The 19,598-nt window shown below is 31.2% G+C and overlaps 1 protein-coding gene and 1 pseudogene across 1 annotated transcript; both read right to left on the reverse strand.

Annotated features, from left to right (window-relative positions):
* Positions 1 to 1,390: 1,390 nt before the first annotated feature.
* LOC147075459 (uncharacterized) lies at positions 1,391 to 13,587 on the reverse strand. Its single transcript, XM_085942432.1, has 4 exons — positions 13,580 to 13,587; positions 4,254 to 4,392; positions 3,545 to 3,674; positions 1,391 to 1,437 (listed from the first exon to the last, which is right to left on the reverse strand). Exons 1-4 carry the CDS (start codon positions 13,585 to 13,587, stop codon positions 1,391 to 1,393), a joined length of 324 nt encoding a protein of 107 aa, XP_085798558.1.
* Positions 13,588 to 16,895: 3,308 nt separating this feature from the next.
* On the reverse strand, positions 16,896 to 19,214 carry LOC147075460 (uncharacterized; annotated as a pseudogene).
* Positions 19,215 to 19,598: the final 384 nt, after the last annotated feature.

Genomic DNA, 19,598 nt, shown 5'->3' on the forward strand with positions numbered 1-19,598 from the left:
TTATATTGAATTCGGCATACACATCTTGCGATAATGTAATCTGCTAAGATTGGCGATAAAAAAATCCGTAAAAGTCGGCCTAGTAGATTAAGATCAATTTTGGAAAGTGTTCCAAAAATACATCGATCACAATACTTTTTAGTAAGGAATAAACTAGTGTTGGTTTTATCCCATAAATGCTTGTTCAAAATGCAATCGGTCAATTTATCAAAATACAACATCTTCCAGTGAAATACCACAGTATCTAGACATTTTGATTTCAATTTTATATCTGTAAAGACTCGTTTGGATAGAAGGGATTGAATAACATTTGTAAGTGGATCACTATTCGTATTAATGTCCATGGATTCTGTCGACTCTAATGATTTTAATTCAGCTAAATTCTTCGATCCAAATTCGAAATTAGAAAAGTCCATAGTTTTATCTTCTTTCTCTAATTTTTTTAAAGATCCTTCATAATCTAATGCATTTTTTTTAGGAAATTCAATAAAAAGGGGATTTACCTGAAAAAATTCCAATGCATTTTTATACAATTGTAAGTTATCTCCCAAGCTTACAATATAACCATTATATCCTTGATATTCATGATATAGTAAATTACCATCTTTTATTATTTTTTGTCTATATATTTCGGATAATGCATACAGTCTAGTTCTCTTTCCAACTTGCTTCCTTCTTATTGATACTTTTCTTGATAGTTTTTTATAGGCTGATACCTTATAAATTTCGATTCTTTTCATAACCGCTGTTTCAATAACTTTCGTAATATCAGAAATACCGAGGAAAGTTCCAGATATCTGAGAAATATTATGACACTTATCTGATTCAATCGTGTCTATAGCACCTGATTTCCACTGTTTCCATTGCTTAGAATACATGGATAAGACATAATTTACAATAATAGATTTATTGGGAACCTTAATTTGTTGATCTGAGAAGGAGTTACTAATGGTGTGCCCAGGTATTCGATTATTTGGACAATTAACTGATGTACTGCACAAAATCAAGTTCTCTTTTTGTTCCCTCACTCTTTTGGAATATGCCTCACTAAGTCTTGATTCAATTTCTTTCCTAATAAATTCACGTATTTTCTTATCTACATTTGACTCTTCTCTTTGCAAAGTTTCTTCTAATAGTCCCGAGTGTCGCCCTGAGGATTCCCTTTCAATAAAACTCTGCCAATATGATTCCAGAAGTGGAATCAACCCCCGAAGCATAAAACACCAAGTACGCCATTCAATCGCCCAACACGAGTTCAAGAACATTCCTTTGTGTTTATTCTTATCACTGATCTTAAAATCATTTGCTTTGCAAAGAGAAATTTGCTTGTTTATGGAATATTTGTATCTGTAAATTCCTGTTAAAATTCCAACATTTGAAAAAACATACTTCAGGTGAAAAGCAGTATTTTTTTCCTCAGTAGCCCTACTACCTTGACTTTGTATATTAAATATTATATTTAATAGTTTTAATAATTCTCTAGTAATGTGGAAGGTGGCTCCTAGATTACTTCTTTTCTTCTCTTTTGTAGTCAACTGTCTCACAGACTCCAGGTCAAAGTTTTCAGTAATCTTTAAGAATGAATGTTTTTTATGGTACAGTATGTTTTGAAGTAATTTTCTACCATTCATCAAAATAAATGATACTGCCTGAGACCAATCCATGGTGGTGATTTGAAAATTTCTGGTATTCTTCAGAGTATTAATGAGTAAATTGGATTGCTTAGAGGTAGATCTAGCTGATTTTGTTTTGCTAATTCTTAACGATTTTTTAGAATAGCGATCCATCATTTTGAGAGGAATGTTTACAACTCTCTGCTTTTTCCTACGAGCTCTATATAAATAGTTATGCAGTTCATTGCTTTTAAGAGTTCCACTTGAAGCATATTTATGATAAGTTCTACTGCAGATAAATTTATTGCTTTTATCCAATGGCTGGGGTGTTTTATCATTATATCTCCTCTTCTGCTTATCATGGCAGATAATTTGATTCAAAAGAGAATTGAAATTATTTAATACAGGCGATACTGGTTTATCCTGATACATTTTATTAATATCATCTTCTAATATGCCAGAGTTATAATGCTTACTCCATTTCTCTTTATATTTTATTTCACTCATCCTATAATTGTCTTTTATAAACCCAATTAATCCTTTTCGATGGAAAACCAATTGAACCTGTTTACTTGACTGCCATGGCATGGGAATGGATTGTATTGCGGAATGTATAGAACGTGGAAGCAACTTAATAAAAGAAAATGATTTGTTGTTGGATTTCAACAAAATAAATGGAAGTTCTTGTGGAGTAAGATGCATAAGGAGGGTAACTGAAAATTAGAACCGAAGATAACGTAGGATGTGTTATATTAACTAACTAATTAAATGATTAAATAATTTCATTTTAAACTAACTAACTTATCTCGCTACTAAAGGAATAATATTCACTGACTATTCCAAAAAAGTTATTTCTGATTCTTAAACTAATATATATGGCAAGAAGTACTTAAAGGATAGAATAGTCTGATGGTATTTGTCTAATGTGGCAATAATATAAAAATCTAGTATCTATCTTCCGATTTATTTTTAAAAATACCTTGAATGTATAAGATGATTAAAAAGAGACAGTAAATACCACACCATTGATAACATACATATACTACAACTTTATTGAACCTAAAGATAAAAGCGATCTTATACCAAAAAATGATCACTACTACTCTCATTTTTGTCTACTCAATTCGGCCATTCTAGCTACATGCTCATCGGTTGGTCGATTTTTCTCTCTCAATATCTCTCTTAAACCAAACGTGTAATCAAAATTTTTTTCTATTACATTACTAATTTCTGGAAAATCAATTATATCGGTGTCCATATGTTTTGCTAGAAGAGCAGAACGATTTATAATGTCTGAAATAATTTTTTCAGAAAATAGTTGAATTCCCTTTACGGTTTCAGCATCTATTTTCCGGTTTACTATTTTTATTAACTTCTCTGAGGGAAGAAAATGGGAGTCTCTGGCCATAAAATTAGGGGTTAGTTCTAAAAGTTTTATTTCAAAGTTAGGTACATAAAAAATAAATTCAATGAAATAATTCATGATATTACAATGATAAATAGTTTTAACATATATGGCTAGTTTTATTATTTATCTTTTCCAAAGCAGGAAATTATTTCAGATTGAAATACTTTATCAAAAACTCTTCTTTTTTTCTTGAAAGAAGGTGTCAATAAAACACCATTATCATATTCTATGAATGGCTTATGAGTAACTCGACAAAATGCTGGAATCTCATACTTATTTACTTTATTCTCAGCAAATAATTCATTTCCACGAGATTGAATTTCCAACAAAACATCCATGTTTTTAATAGTTTCATCAGTACACACGACTATGGCCATGATTTTATCAGAATATCGCCCTCCAGTAATGTAAATATCTTCAATATTCCCTCCAGTGAAAAGATTTTCCAATTTTTCCGGGACAATATATTCTCCATAACTAGTTTTAAAAATTTCCTTCTCTCTCCCAATGGTGTATAGTAAACCATTCTCAAATTTCACAATATCACCAGTTTTGAGCCATCCATCTTCAGTGAATAATTCTGCTGTTTGCTTCTCTCTTTTATAATATCCCCGAGTTATTGCTGGTCCTTTTAAGAGTAAATGACCAGAATTCTTTTCATACCCATCAACTTCTTGAATCTTAACACATGTGCTAACATATGGAACTCCAATAGTAGAATTATCGTGAATAGACATAGGCTGGATAGTACTAGCGGCTAAACTCTCTGTTTGACCATATCCCATACAGATATGGCAAGAAAGAACAGATTGTAAAAAATCCTTCACAGAGGGATTTAATGATGCTCCACCGATTAGTATATACTTGATATTTCCACCAAACTTCCTAGATACCTTTCTGAAAATAAAACGATCCAACAAAAATGAAGAATATTGTCCCTTTTTAACCAATCTTTGTTTCCATTCTACTGCCTTATTAAATATCCACCTTATTATACAGTTAGATGAGTCAACATTGGATTGGATTTTCGATTGGAAAACATTTAGCACCCTGGGTACTGCACCAATAAATGTTGGCCTAATTATTTCGAAGTCTTCTTGGAGTAGCTTTGGCTGTCCTCTGTAAAATCCAATTTTAACATGATTATCAATCATAAATGCAAAAACAATCCTTTCGAATACATGGGCCAATGGAAGATATGAAATGTATGACTCTCCTCTGCATAATTTTACCATGTCATCAGGAAAAGCAGGCATATTTAAGGCGGTAGTTTGGGCAATAAAATTTTTGTGTGTTAGGATAACACCTTTTGGCTCACCCGTAGTTCCACTAGTGTAACAAATGCTAGCTATACTATCAGGAGAACATATCCTTTTGGAATTTACATCAGAGGAGTTGGTTTTGTGAGAAAAGTTGTTATCTTCATCGACAGTACAAGAAATGTTTCTCTCGTGAATATCATTATGTGCTAATATTTTTTTCAAATCATATACTTGAATATCCAATGCCTTAAAATTTTCAACATATTTGTCATCAAAATCCATTAATAGAATGTGACTGATACTCGAACTACTATTTTTTAATACACTTTGCAGAAGGAAAAGTGCTTTATCTGTGGAAGAAATTATAACCTTTAGATTAGTTTCTTGTATTATCGAAATTAATGCATCAGATTGAAAAGAAGAGTAAAGTGGTACATTTGGGCAATTTACCATATACCCTGCATATTCTGCAATGATCCATTCTGGCCTATTATTACTTAAAAGTCCAATGTTTTCTCCTTCTGTAGTTATCTGTCTTAAAAATGATGCCAGATTTGTAATTTTATTGTAGACCATAGTATTCGACATATATTCAACCTTACTCTTTACAATTTCCCCAAGAAAGTCATCATCTGGAAATTTCTTGACTCTTTTATTTAGCAAATCTAAAAGAGTTAATTTCTCAGTTTCTACCTTAGTAACCAAATTATCATAGTTAACATGCTTCATTTCATTGTTGCTAAGAATAATTCTGTTGCTCATGTTATTTAATTTCATTGTTAAGTTAGGGGGGAAAATATAACAAATCATCAAAAGAAACTATTATTTGATAAATTTAAAAAGAGAATAAAAAATGTATTAATTCAAATGACCATTAACTAACCCACTAAACTTCCTGATAAGCATCTTTACTCTCTTTGATATTACATTCTAAAACTAATACGAATTCCTAGAACCTTAAGATATATGGTGTATATTACTTACTACTGAGTTTTAAAAAACTTAATTTGGTAATTCAAGAGCATATAATAATCTGCATATATTGGGGTATATAATCGTTATGGATGCTTGTTGTATCTGTTTGGAGATACGACGAAAAGAATAACAGAACTCCTGAGTATTAAAGGAAATGTTTTTCTATTTTTTGTTTAAAATAGTTAAATTTTCATACATTATACAGAACCATTTGAACACTTGGTTGTTTGAAAATTTTATCTTAGATTCTAAAATTTTAAATTGGATGACTCATTGATATTTTCTCTAATGAGTCTGGTTAATATTTTTATTTGATTAAAAAGATCCAAATTAATTTGTTCTTCTGGAGACTGCTTTAATAGCTACTACCAACTGATTACCTTTTAAACATTTTTTAGGCATATGATACTTTCCTGATGAACTTTGAATCTTATCAATTTCTGCAGCACCATTTTTATGGCATATTTTATATTGTACAGTAATATCCATTTTAATCCTTGAGTATTGACTTCACAAGAAACGTTGATATATATCACCAATATGTAAGTGATATTCAAAAATTCTAATACTGAAAAATTAAAAAACCATTATGTAATTCTATTTATCAATTTTATTTTTATTCTGTAAGTATATGTTATCAATTAGTAATCTTTGCTATCAGCAAACAATCAATAAAAATATCGTAGTTATTAGTTTTATATTTTAATAATAACAACTGTTTCTAACATATTTTTTAATTTCTTTAATTATTGACAGATATTTAAAATATGAAATATTCCAAAAAGGCTTAATTATTTTATACTTACAAATAAACAAATAATTTTATATTACATTTAAAGGTTTTGCAGAAAATTTGCACATATACTCTGTTTTCATGAATTCAAATAGATGATAACTTATTTGAATTATTTTTGCTTTTCATGCCCATGTTGCGAAAGATAATTAGCAAGGGAAATGTTTTCAAACATATTAATTTTGACAATATTATGAAAGAGACACCTACCGGAGACAAAACTCTTTATGAGGTTTTTACAAATAGGCTAAAAATAGATCCGAATGGAGAGTTTTTAGGTTCTATCATAGGAGGAAAGCTTTTATATGAAACCAATTTACAGGTTAGTGAAAAGATTATCAAGCTGGGAAATTTTCTCAAGACTATTCTCAAATATGGTGAGTTTATTGGAATTTATAGTATAAATAGGCCAGAATGGACCATCACAGAGTATGCGGGATATTTGGCAAACAATCCCAATGTACCACTATACTCCACTTTTCAGCCGGAGGCAATTTTGCATATTTTGAAGGAAACTGAAATGGAAGCAATCGTGGCATCTTCTGTTAAGGCTAGGTCACTTTTTGAAAATGTGCTTGGTGATTATCATTGCAAGTCTACGTTAGAACCAGACGCAGAAGATGATAGTGTTGATAAACCAGAAATAGCCGATGAAAATTCTGAAGGTAGCTATCGGGTTAATTTAAAACACTTGATTTTAATGGATGATGATGATAGTTCTATAGAGGAATCTTATAGGTCTCGTGGAATTGTTGTGCATAAACTTACTAAAATCTTCCATGATTCTATGATGACTGATGGTGCTATTGAAAAAACACCCTGTAACCCAAGTGATATAGCTACTATTTGCTATACAAGCGGAACCTCAGGAATGCCAAAGGGTGTTATTCTGACGCATGAAAATTTTGTTAGTCATATTTCAGGATTTTGTAATGCAGCTACTGAAAATGATATGCCGCGCCTCAATTGTGATACTGTTTATATGTCTTATCTACCACTTGCACATGTTTTCGAAAGAATTTGCTTTTCGATGGCGGTAATGAAATCTTGCAGAATTGCATATTTCAGAGGTGATGTGAAATTACTACAGGACGATTACTCTATAATACAGCCAACATTTGTTGCAGCAGTTCCGAGGGTCTTGAATATTTTTGAAGAAAGAATTTTGAAGGAGGTCGGTCAGAAAAACTTTTTGGTAAGGTTTATTTTTAAAGTAGCTATGAAATATAAAAAGTGGAGACAGAAAAGTGGGGTGTTTGAAACGCCAATTGTGGATAGGCTTGTTTTTAAGAAGGTTGCAGATAAATTTGGTGGGAAGCTAACCAATTGTCTTTGTGGTGGTTCCTCAATAAATCCAGAAACCTCAAGCTTTATCCAGGCAGCTCTCTGTATGAGGGTATTTCTGGGATATGGACAGACAGAAGGACTGGCTGCAAATATTGTTCAGCCTTTAGATTATATTGAAAGCGATACGGTTGGGGTGCCATTTCCATCTACTCAAATCAGATTGGAGCCTGTTGATGGTTATCCAGCAAATTGTGGTGAAATATTGATGAATGGGCCATCGATAATGAGTGGCTATTATAAACAACCTGAATTGACTGAAAAAGCATTTGTCTACTTCGAAGGAGAGAAATGGTTAAAAACTGGAGATATTGCTAAATTTGAGAATGATCGATTCTACATTGTGGGTAGGGTTAAGGAAATGTTTAAGACAAGTTATGGAGAGTATATTTCTCCAGAACATTTGGAAAATTGTTTTACCGGAGGGCCTATCAATGATCTATTTATATGTGCCCATCCTTACTCAGATGGTTTAATAGCTATTATTCATTCTGAAGATAAATCCATTACAAAGAGGACAGCTTTGTCAATCTTAAAGGAAAGAGGTAATGAATTAGTAAATGAAAGAAAAATCAATAAGTATGAGATCCCTGCTCATGTAATTATTACAATGATTCCATTTATTGAGCTAGATAATGGAAATTTAATCACACCATCTTTTAAGAAAAGAAGATTGCGTATTTATGAATACTTTGCAAAAGAAATTGATAGGGCAGAGTTATCTAAATAAAAGGATTAGGTAACATTTTTTTAAAGTTTTCATTTTTATTTCAAGGATGAATTTGTTCTCTCAGTTAGCTATCAATAGTTATGGTTGATTAAGCCATTGGTTTCGAATATATATTGCAGAATGGAATCCATCCCAAAATACATCTCTTGATAATTTAGTTTTTAAAAATCCATCCTCCCCATTCAAATGTCTAAAAAATATAGTTTATTAAATGCTTATATTCCAGAAGCATTCATAAGCGATAATTTTATTGAATATGGTGAATTTTTGATTCCCAAATTACCAGGAAATAATATTTTTAGACACTTTGGGATAAAAGATCCAGATGGGCTGCTTCTAAGCCATTTGGAAGTATTTTTTATCTATAAAACCCATCACAATTTTGGAAGAAGTAGTTCAAAAATCAAACTTTCTGATGAATTGACGATTGAAACAGATTCATTTGATAGTAAAAGATATAATTCAACGTATATTGATGGGGTAGGTATCAATGTACGAGCATGCCTTTCAGCTTATAATGAAGATTCTAATAGTAAGGGATTAAATCGTATAAAAAAAATGCAGAACTGTGCTTCATCAGGTATAAATCATCGCAAAGACTCCAAGATAGATCCATCAATCCCATTTCAATGTCAACCATATTTTTACATTAAAAATCTAGGTTATAATATTTTACAAAGAAACGATAAATTAATTTTATATAGAAAAACTGCCCAATTTAATAGGAACAATGCAGACTCAATTGGGGAGTTTGTTATTAAGAACAAAAATGATAAAGTTAATTTTAATGGAAGTATTCCTACGACGGTTAATAATTTAGTTGTAGGCATCATAGGTGAATCTGACTTTTGCTTCTTGAAAATTGCATATTTAGAATGTTTGACCTTCGATACTCCTAAAGACTTAATTAAAATAAGAATTTAATAATATAATCAACTATTAAAGCACAAAAATAGATCATGATGCTAGGCAGATAGCACTAACAGTATAGCGCATACTTCGCAATAAAGTATCATATGGCTTTAACTTTCAATGGTTTTCCTATTAAATATTTTTGGGACAAGACTCCATAAATTAATTTTGTATACTGAACTATTAGATTTTGAGTAGAAAATTTTAAATAGTGAAAGGCCTAAAATAATCAATAAAATGAAGTGGTTCAAATTTAATAATTTTTCAGGTAATAATCCGATGAAACCGACATTTGTATATATGATCATATCCCAACTGCATAAATCAATTGAACTATATATTTAGCAATAAAGGAAACTATTTGTATTCATCCAGGCAAAAATAGTACAGGAGATCTTTAAAATTATTATAATTTGTTGATTTTATTTATGTTATTTGACCTTGGTTCCTAGTTTTTTATAGCATTCAATTCTTTGTGTAAACCTTTAGTTTCAAATGAAAAAAATAAAAAATAGATAGCCCATGTTGGAAATCAACGATGAGCATAATGGAAAGAATCTTCAAAATAATCTCAAACAAGACTTCCAGTCCCATACTCTCAAGCAGGATGGATATCCAGAAGTTCTGAAGTCACATTTATCGCTAGATAACAAACTGAATAACTCAATGACATTTAAACCATTGATAGATTCTTCAACAGGAATATTTTGTCATCTCTTAACTATTAAGACAGATATTGTCACCAAAATCATTGTTGATTGTGGTATTGGCCCAACATTTGATTACAGTATGTATACTGAAGATATTCTAAATGAAATTCAGACTAGTGATTGCATTTTGATTACTTCTTTTGATATTTCACATTTTGGAGCCATTGGATTGTTTACAGATATGAAAATATATTGTAGTGTTCCTACGGCTACGCTTGGTAAAATCATGCTGGACAATGCACATTCCAAGGCAAAAATTATAAAGATTAAGAGAATAAACGAAGAAGACTCCATCATTGATTGCACATCAGAATCAGGGAGGTCACAAACAAACAGAGAAGATGGCTATAAATCTCAGTCGTATTATCATAATGTGATTGGTGAATGTGAACAACAGAAGTACAAAGAATCTGATAATAAAGTGTATGAAGATAACTATACTCCAGCCCCAAGGTATTCCATGTTAGAAGATCCAATATCAGGCCATGATGCTAATACTATTAAAAAAGATGATGTGAGCTCTGATTTTTTCTATCCAGAAATCAATCATACAATTTTAAATGATATAAATGTTACGATGATTAAGTACTGCCAGCCTTTCAGGGTAAAAAATATAGAAATTTGTGCCTACAATGCAGGCTGCATTGTTGGAAATTGTATGTATAAAATTCAATCAAACTTGGATACTATTTCTATTGGATATAATTTTAATCACAGAAAAGAAAACTATTTGGATGGATTATCAAGTTCCATTAGTTCAGATACAATTATTTCTAACTCCAAATATACCATCCCTGGTGGACCAATGCTAAATTTGTGTGAATTGGATAGGCCTACAGATAGTAAATTTAATAACATTATATCTCATAGTAATAAGAATAATATTTTACTTAAAGAAAGAGATGAGGATATAAACGGATTCATTAAAAGAGTAAAGGGTAAGGTTATTATAAGCATCTGTATGTCGAGACTTATAGAGTTATTATTGGTCATAAAAACAGGAATTTATGTGGTGTCAAATATTAATATCATGGATCGAGTAAGATCTATGGCAGAGTGGGCTGGGTCAAGATCTTCAATACTGTTCGATTTAAATATTACTTTCGGAAAAATTGATGGAATTAATAAAAAAGTTATTATTGTGGCTAATGATTATGGAAATTCGGCATACTTAGGAAGTGTTCTAAACAAATTTCATGGGAAACACGATGCTCTAATTATTGTCAACTCTGAAAAAGTAATAAGTTATTTTGACGAAAACTATCGAGATGAAGTTGATGCCACAAATAATGATGAGACTGCACTTAATAGCTGTGTTAATAGAAAACCAAAAATTAGCAATTCACCTAAGACTTTAAAATTTCCAATTTATGAGTTTAAGTATGAATGGATTAGAGTTGACAATGCTGTGGAAGTTAGGAACAATATTGATTGTACAAAGCCGGTGGATAACAAAAATTGGTATGAAACAGCCTCAACTATTTTTGATAAGCTTGGAGATAAAAAATTCCCTCCTAAAAATAGAATTTTACTGGATAACGATTATGGAGAACCTGTTGTGTTTGATTTTGATGATGTTTTGGAAACTGAAATTCAGCCTTCAAAACCAGAAGAAGTTGAAGTTGAGACGATCTTAGATGTCGGTCAAATTATTGAAATTTGTAACCCATGTTGTGCTGGTAATTCAGCTAATGATGAAATGATTGTGTATTTTTATAACTTTTTGGGTGTAAGTGATTTGAGAAGTATAAAAACTGCTTTTGAAGGATTTTCACCGAAACAAATAGTTGTGGTTCCAGATAGCATTTTTTCGGGATCACTTTTTCACTCCTCATTGGCACTCGATAAGAAGTATGAAATCTATTCATGTTTGAATGAAATTTCAATAGCACTCCCCAGAACAATCCGACAGATTAAAATTTCCGATGGAATTGCAGCATTACCATATAAAAAAATAGGTTCCAAAAGAGTAGTTCTTGAAAAATGTAGGGAAACTGACTTGATACTATCAAAATATACTAAACCAGAACAGAATCAAAGTAGTTCTGAATGTATCCGAGTTGATGAAAATCATCCTATGCTGTCTGAAGAAAATAATGATTTTAAGTTAAATGTGGCTATTTCACAATTAAACCCCCAAAAATTAAAAAACGAACTCATTAAAAACAATTTCTATGTGGAAATTGTTGAAAATGAGTTATTAGTTGAAGAAAAGCTGAAAATCACATTTAAACAGGATAAAATATTTGTAGAATCGGAAGAAAATGATTTGCTTGTTGCAATACGAGATATTTTGTACACTAATGTGGCTATTTTATAGAAATTTTCCGGTTTATTTAGGTGTGAATATTTAACAATAAAACTTTTAGATGATCCTTAGAAAATCTTATTTATTCTGGGTTGAATCAGATGATATCGTGTAAAATAGTCAAAGCTATACTTGCATACTTCTAGATAAGAATGTATGTTGTTTTTAATAACTTTTTAGAACTTATATTTGATGATTGATTTTCAATCAGCTGATAATACACAAGGAATTATTCATTTCTATTTCTTTTAATGTTCTTAGCCTTAAATAAATCATTGATAATAAATGGATTATCCTTGAGTTTTGGAAACAGTGTACTTTTTAGTGTAAATGAAGTAGAACTCTGTACATCCAAGGAGGTATTATCATCCAACTTGAAACGCTTTAAAATATTTGTTATTTCACAAGTAGTGTCAGCAGTTCGTTTAGACTGAGCAACATTTTCAATATTTTGGAAAGCATTCTTTAGTTCTCCAAAGTTGTAGGTTCGCTGGTATAATTCTTCAGATTCCCAAATATAAAATTTGTCGTCAGAAACAGATTGCCTTTTATTTCTATAAGCATGTGATCCCATAGCACCGTCTGTAGGCGACTTTGATATTGTATTGCCATTATTCGGGGGAAATTCATCATTCTCAAAACTATCTACTACATTTCGTTTTTGTGGCATGATACCATCGTTTTCTGATTTTTTAATTTCTATATGAATATTTTGTTGATTAGCAAAATTATTGAAAAATTCCGTACCTCCATGCTCTTGAGAATGCACAGTATTGTCTACTAACAACCCATTCAATGTAGATTCAGGCCTTGGAAAATCTTCAAAAATATCAATTCCATTCAGATATATGCCATCACCTCTTCCTCTAAATCCTACCACCCCACTATGTGTATTATTGTGCATTGTACCAAGATTCTGTGTTAATTCTTCTTCAAATGTATTTATTGTTGAGTCCCTAACAAATCCAAACCCTCTAACTAATGAATTTTCAACTTTGGGTTGATTATATGAGTTCACTGTTTGTGTTATTTCTATATCTGAGGTGTCATTGAGCAAATTCCTATCTATAATAATCGTTTTTGAACGTGTAGATCTTCTTCTTGATTTAGGTCGAATATGCTCCATGGGTAAGTAAACAAATTAATATATTTAAAATTTAAAAGAATCATCAAAGTAACAAATCCTGTGAAATTATTTGGGATTATTCCAAGAGACTTTGAAAATCTCCAGAATAGCATTATTTTATGAAGACTAGTTATCAAATAAATTATATCAACTATGCTGTAATCATATCCAGCACTTATTAACAAAAGTATTGACAAGCTAATGATATTACAAAAGATAGGATTCTATTTATGTTATTTTCAAAAAAACAATTAACCAGAAAATTAATTTATATCAATAGGAAGTAATGGTTAAAGCATGAACAAAAAGTTTTCACAAAAGCATTTATTCTTCCAAATTTCCAGAATACACTTGTGGAACATTGTACCTCACCATGTTATATTCAGGTCTTAACTTACCGAACCATGGCGTATACTTATATTCATTTATTTTATACTGCTCGTTCGTAATTGTTCCATCAATCCATGATAGCAAAAATAGGTCCATATTTTTTGCTATACTAGTTAAACTATTGACTTCATCCGACAGTTCGGTATGAACACCCACAATATGGTTCATGGCACCCTCCTCACTTTCAAACAACTTATGACACTCCATGCATCTTATTCCATCACGAGAACTATGGAAGTATGGCTTTAGCCATGATGAAGATTCTTTTAAGGAATCAAGTAAGGATTGTCCATCTTTGAACAAATCTATAAAGAGTTCTAAGGTTCTATGCGATGGAAATGTCTTCTCATGAGAAAAACCACAAACATCATACATTTGAATTTCTGAATCGAACCTAATATTGCAAGTTGTGCAGTATAAGAAGTCCTTTCTTAACTGTTTTGTAAGTTCTTTGGCATTTAAACTTTCAATATCTATCTCTACCGATTCCTTAAGCTTCATCCCCATGGATTCCAAATTTCTATACACATTTTTCAGTTGTTTTTCGCTGAAATTATCATTATCATCAACAATTTCTTGGGTGAATGTAAAACCTTTCCAATTTTCAATAGGAGATCTACTTAATATATACAGATCTCTTTCAAAATTATAATCAAATCCATTCTGACAAATATGCATCTCATCAGCTTTATTTGCATACTTTTCAAACATTTCACTAGTCGATTCAACTACATGCTGAATACGATACCAAGAACCTTGACTTCTATCTTCAAGGTTATTTATAAAATCAAATCTACCATCATATTTGTTTCCAGAAAGATACCTCTCCTTAAACCAAAGCTTTTGCTTAAATCTTTCCAAGCACTCTCTAAAAATATTTGTATAATATTTTATTCTATATTGCTCATAACATCCATTGGGAATTATGGAAAGGAATTCAGATTTAGTTAGAACTCTAAGTTGTTGAAGCAATTGCTCTTCATCTATCCTACCACTTAACTCATAACTTCTATCATCAATCAGCTTTCTTTTCCGATTCATAGGGCTAGGAAATTTCTGAAAATTTGTAACAAACTAAAAATAATTTAGTTATTATTGATATAAAGAATTATGTGTAGAGTTAAGTTTGCAAATTAATTAATCCTTGAGCATTGTATAAAAAATTAATAAAAGTTTTATAAAATAGCTAAACAGTATCAATATATCATATCTCAAATAATGTATTAAATAAAGTTTTTTTGAAAAGAAATTACAGATTTATTATCAACATAAGTCAGAGTTTATATATTATAATGTGTATTTAACGTAATACTCGAATTAAACCACAAGAGTTCGCAGCCGTCATCAGTAGTAACCAGTAATTCACACTTAATATCAGGCATTTGGAGAAATGTACTCGATAACACTTTGTAGATATCGGTGGCCAAATCATTACTGATTTCATCGATAATATTCTCGCAGGGTATTAAATAGGCGTTTCCCCAGACAAATTCTTGACTTGTAATCAAGTCTCGGATAACATTCTTGGGCGCGTCGTATACACCCGTTATAATATAATCGACGCCATCAAATGTAAGTGTTTGCGTCAGGTAGTGATGTCTTGTTATTAGAACATCATGATTGCGCTCATCACGAAGTAAATCATAAAAGTCTTCCGCATCATCACTCAGAATATCAGTGAGTGCACACTTTGACACTAAAATTATTGTACAATTGGCATCAAATATGTGGTCCACGATGAGTCTCTTTATCACATCGAGGTCTTCACCGCTTTCATTCAGTCTTATTGACAAGACTTTATCACATAGTTTTTCAATCTTAACATTCATCTTACTATAAGAAGGCCTTTTAAAACAATTTATAATACAATTTTTTTAGTTATATTCATTAATAATGCCTTTATGTTTAATTTCTTAAATTAACCTAAAATAGCAAATCATCTTATAACTAAAATATGATGTTTTTTGGTTTAGAATGATTTTCATTAATCAAATTATTTTTCCATTTCGTTAACTAGTTTTCCTTTCCGATTCATAGGATTAGGAAATTTTTGAAAATTTATCCTTACACAAAAGTCTTCCAACTAATATTCGTAGAAATCACAAATAGCAGTACTTTGTTGATATTGAGAAGAATATTTCTGTTAGCAATAACTATACTCTGCAATTGAATATTAATTGAGACGTTAGTTGATGAAGATTAGGATGAAATTAATTTAAATAAATAGGTTTGTTGTTATTGTGCTAACAACAGGACCTTAAAGATCAAGTAATGTAATAGGTATATTACTACTGACAGAATATAAATGATGGTGTGAATGTAACAAAGAGAAGATTCTGAAAGCCTAAGAATTCCAAACCATAAATATCTAATGGCACATTTATTGATTAAGGCATAATTACATGTAAGTATGGCATCTTTAAACATATAAATTATACCCATATCTGATCGTAATATTAATATGATCTAATCGAATGTTTAAAGATTTAATATAGTGATATGGCTATCATACTGACCAGCCCTACCTAAGTTGTTTTCACTCTTCAAAATTATAATTTTTTTATCCATGAAAATTTTGATTTGTGGTACTCCAGGGACTGGAAAAACGACACTTGCGAAAAAACTTGAAAGAGAGTTTAACATAAAACACATTGATGTTTCAGAATTCATCAAAAGTCGAAAAATATTTGAAAACTACAACAAAAAATTTGATACTTATGAATTTGATGAAGAATTTGTCACTAAGAAATTGAATGAATTCATTGAGGACATGTCTTCGTTCGTTATAGATACCCATTCGCCCTGTGTTGCCGTAGATATTAAATTTGATTACATCCTTCAGCTAAGATCGGATTTTCAAACATTACGTGAAAGATTAGAAGATAGGGGATATTCTACAGTTAAAATCGAAGAGAATATCGATTGTGAGGCATTTAACGTAGTTGGAGAAGAAATCGAAGAGTATTTTGACGAGCCTCAAGTTATATTCGTTAATGGATGCAACTATGATTTAACTGATGTTCATCTTACAACGGAAAATATAATAGAGTGGATTGGACAAGATTTTGATATTTTCCAGAAAAATAAATCGAATTAATTTTTAGCTTGGCTTCTTTAAATGGAACACGTTGCTTTAATAACTAATATCTTGCTCTATATTAGATATGCAATAAACTACAAATTCCATCACCACTTAATACTAAAACGGTCCTATTATAGGAATTCATATTGATCAATAATATTTTAATCATAGCTTCTACACTTCGAAGAATATGACGATACTCAACAGAAGTAAGTCAAATTTGAAGAAAATAAATTTATTTTTTAACAGGAACACGACTCACAAACCCCATTATCAACAGTTACACTACTCCGTCGACCTTCATCATCCCTTATTGATTCAAGCTGACTCTTAATAAGCTCTTGATTGACTGTAAATTTAATTGCACTAGCAGATGGCATTGTTCTTAAGTAATACATTCCTGTTTTCAACCCTAATTTCCATCCATAGAAATGCATGGAAGATAGCAATGCATATGTCGGCTTTGAAACAAAAAGATTTAAGGATTGAGACTGATCAATAAAGGCCTGTCTGTCTGCAGACAGCTGCAAAACGCTCTTCATTTTAATTTCCCAGACCGTTTTATAAAGATCCTGAATCTCCTTAGGGATACTTGGAATGTTTTGAATGGATCCATCACGTTCAATAATCAAATTACGCATTTCATTGTTCCATAATCCCAGTTTGATTAAATCACTCATCAAGTGGATATTTACACACTGAAATTCACCAGCTAGAGTTCTTCTTGTATATATGTTACTTGTAATTGGCTCTATACATTCAGAGTTCCCACAAATTTGCGATGTAGATGCAGTAGGCATACAGCACAAAAGTAAAGAATTTCTGACACCATATTTTAAAATGTCTGCCCTTAGTGCTGTCCAATCCCAATAGTTTGAATTGACCTTTTGATCCGGCGAAAACATTTCAAAGTGAAAAATACCTTGTGACAATGGGCTTCCATAGAATGAATTATAAGGGCCATGAATTTTGGATAAGTTACATGATGATTCAAGTGCTGCAAAATACAGAGTCTCAAAAATAAGTCTGTTCACTTCTCTAGCTTCTTGACTTTCAAATGGATACCTCATTAGAATAAATACATCTGCTAATCCCTGCACACCTAATCCAATCGGTCTGTGATCAAAATTACTCTTTTGACAACTATCCAACGGATATACTGTGGTGTCTATTCCTTTATTCAAACATTCAATAATTTTACCTGCAACATATTTCAGTTTATGATAGTCGAATGTTCTATCTTCTCTTACAAACTTAGGCAGGCATACAGAAGCTAAATTACACACAGCTGTCTCATCGGGTGAGGAATACTCCATTATTTCTGCACAGAGATTACTAGATTTAATAATTCCAATATTTTTTTGATTAGAATTGCGATTTGTACTATCCTTATACACCATATAGGGTGTGCCTGTTTCAATTTGGGAACTTATAATTGCCTTCCACAAACTCTGAGCAGAAACTATCTTTCTACTCTTTGTTTTTTCATACTTTTCATATAAATGTCTAAATTCATTGCCATAAACCTCATCAAGTCCTGGTGCAATATTAGGATCGAAAAGACTCCACTCACCTCCGTTTTCCACCCTTTCCATAAACAAATCATTAATCCAAAGCGCTTGGAATATCTCTCTTGCCCTATGCTCCTCAAGACCAGTATTCTTTCTAATTTCTAAAAATTCAAATATATCTGCATGCCATGGCTCCAAATATATAGCAATAGTACTAACCCTACGAGCACCACCTTGATTAATGTATTTTAACGAATCATTGATAATCTTAATCATTGGAACAATACCCTTCGATGCACCACCAGATTGAATCAATTTTGAACCCCTTGATCTGACATTATGCATATGAAGACCAAGTCCACCAGATAGTTTACTGATAACAGCCATATCTGTAAGAGTGGAAAAAAATCCTTCTATAGAGTCCTCTTTATTTGCCACCAAAAAGCAGCTGGCTAGTTGGCACTTTTTAAAACAGGAGTTGTAAAGCGTAGGTGTACCATGGGTATAATACTGAAAACTCAGTAGATCATAGGTTAATTTGACATTTTCAAAATCATCACGATGTAACTGTAGAGCCACTCTCATATAAACATCCTGTGGTCTCTCGATTCTTACTTCATCTATGGTTATCATGTATGATCTGAGAAGCGTTGTCATACCAGAATAGTTGATTGTATAATCTCTTGTATAGTCAATCATTTGATCGATTGCTTCCGAATTGTCCACAATGATTTGTAATATATCGTCATTGATAATATCTTTTCTCTTCTGAATTAACTTGATTTTTTCAGAAAAGGAATTCATAGTAACCGAGGAATGATATGAGGTAAGAATCACTGCTGCAAGTTGAATGTACTGAGGATGTTCTGTAAACATTGATGCTGCCATCTCACTACAATACTTTGCCATATCTTCCTTGGACATATTAGAAGCCATTCCCATGGAAATTTTGTCCAAAAACTTGTCTATATCAACTTTGTCCAACTTAAACTCCCGTACATATCCTGGGATAACGTCAAAGTAATTAGAGTAATCTAAAGAACTTCCCATGGGTTAAAAAAGTCCTAAATTTTTCTTGTAAAAATGGAGGGAATATAGAATTTAGAGAAACCTTGGTAAAATATGCTAACCAATTTCAGCACACTAATGCTTTTAAATATCAGCTTGCACTTCAGTATAAAAGATTTTAATACAAATTAGAATATAACTCTATGGCTCAGGAAATTCAGTATAGAATTTTCTTCAGAATAAATGGAGTACTAACAAATTCTAATTTTAATAATTTAAAACTATACGAAAGTCAATTATGGATTTTATAGTTTCTAAAACTCATAAAATTGATTTTTAAAATAAATTTATTAGAAGTCACAGATTATTAGCTAATTGTTTTTAAATTCCAGATAACAAAATATTGGAAAGATGATTTTTTGAGTA

Source organism: Rhyacophila brunnea, unplaced genomic scaffold, assembly GCF_057557595.1.
Source record: "Rhyacophila brunnea isolate RB1 unplaced genomic scaffold, BYU_Rbru_1.0 scaffold_144, whole genome shotgun sequence".
Lineage (NCBI taxonomy): Eukaryota > Metazoa > Arthropoda > Insecta > Trichoptera > Rhyacophilidae > Rhyacophila > Rhyacophila brunnea.

Excerpts from the sequence above, each read along its gene's own strand:
- LOC147075459 (XM_085942432.1), bottom strand. Across the intron at positions 3,675-4,253 it reads CTGCTTTTCCTGATGACATG|AATTCTGGTCATTTACTCTT; the intron begins GTAAAATTATGC and ends GGGTATGAAAAG. Across the intron at positions 1,438-3,544 it reads TATTGTGAAATTTGAGAATG|TCAAGGTAGTAGGGCTACTG; the intron begins GTTTACTATACA and ends TAATATACAAAG.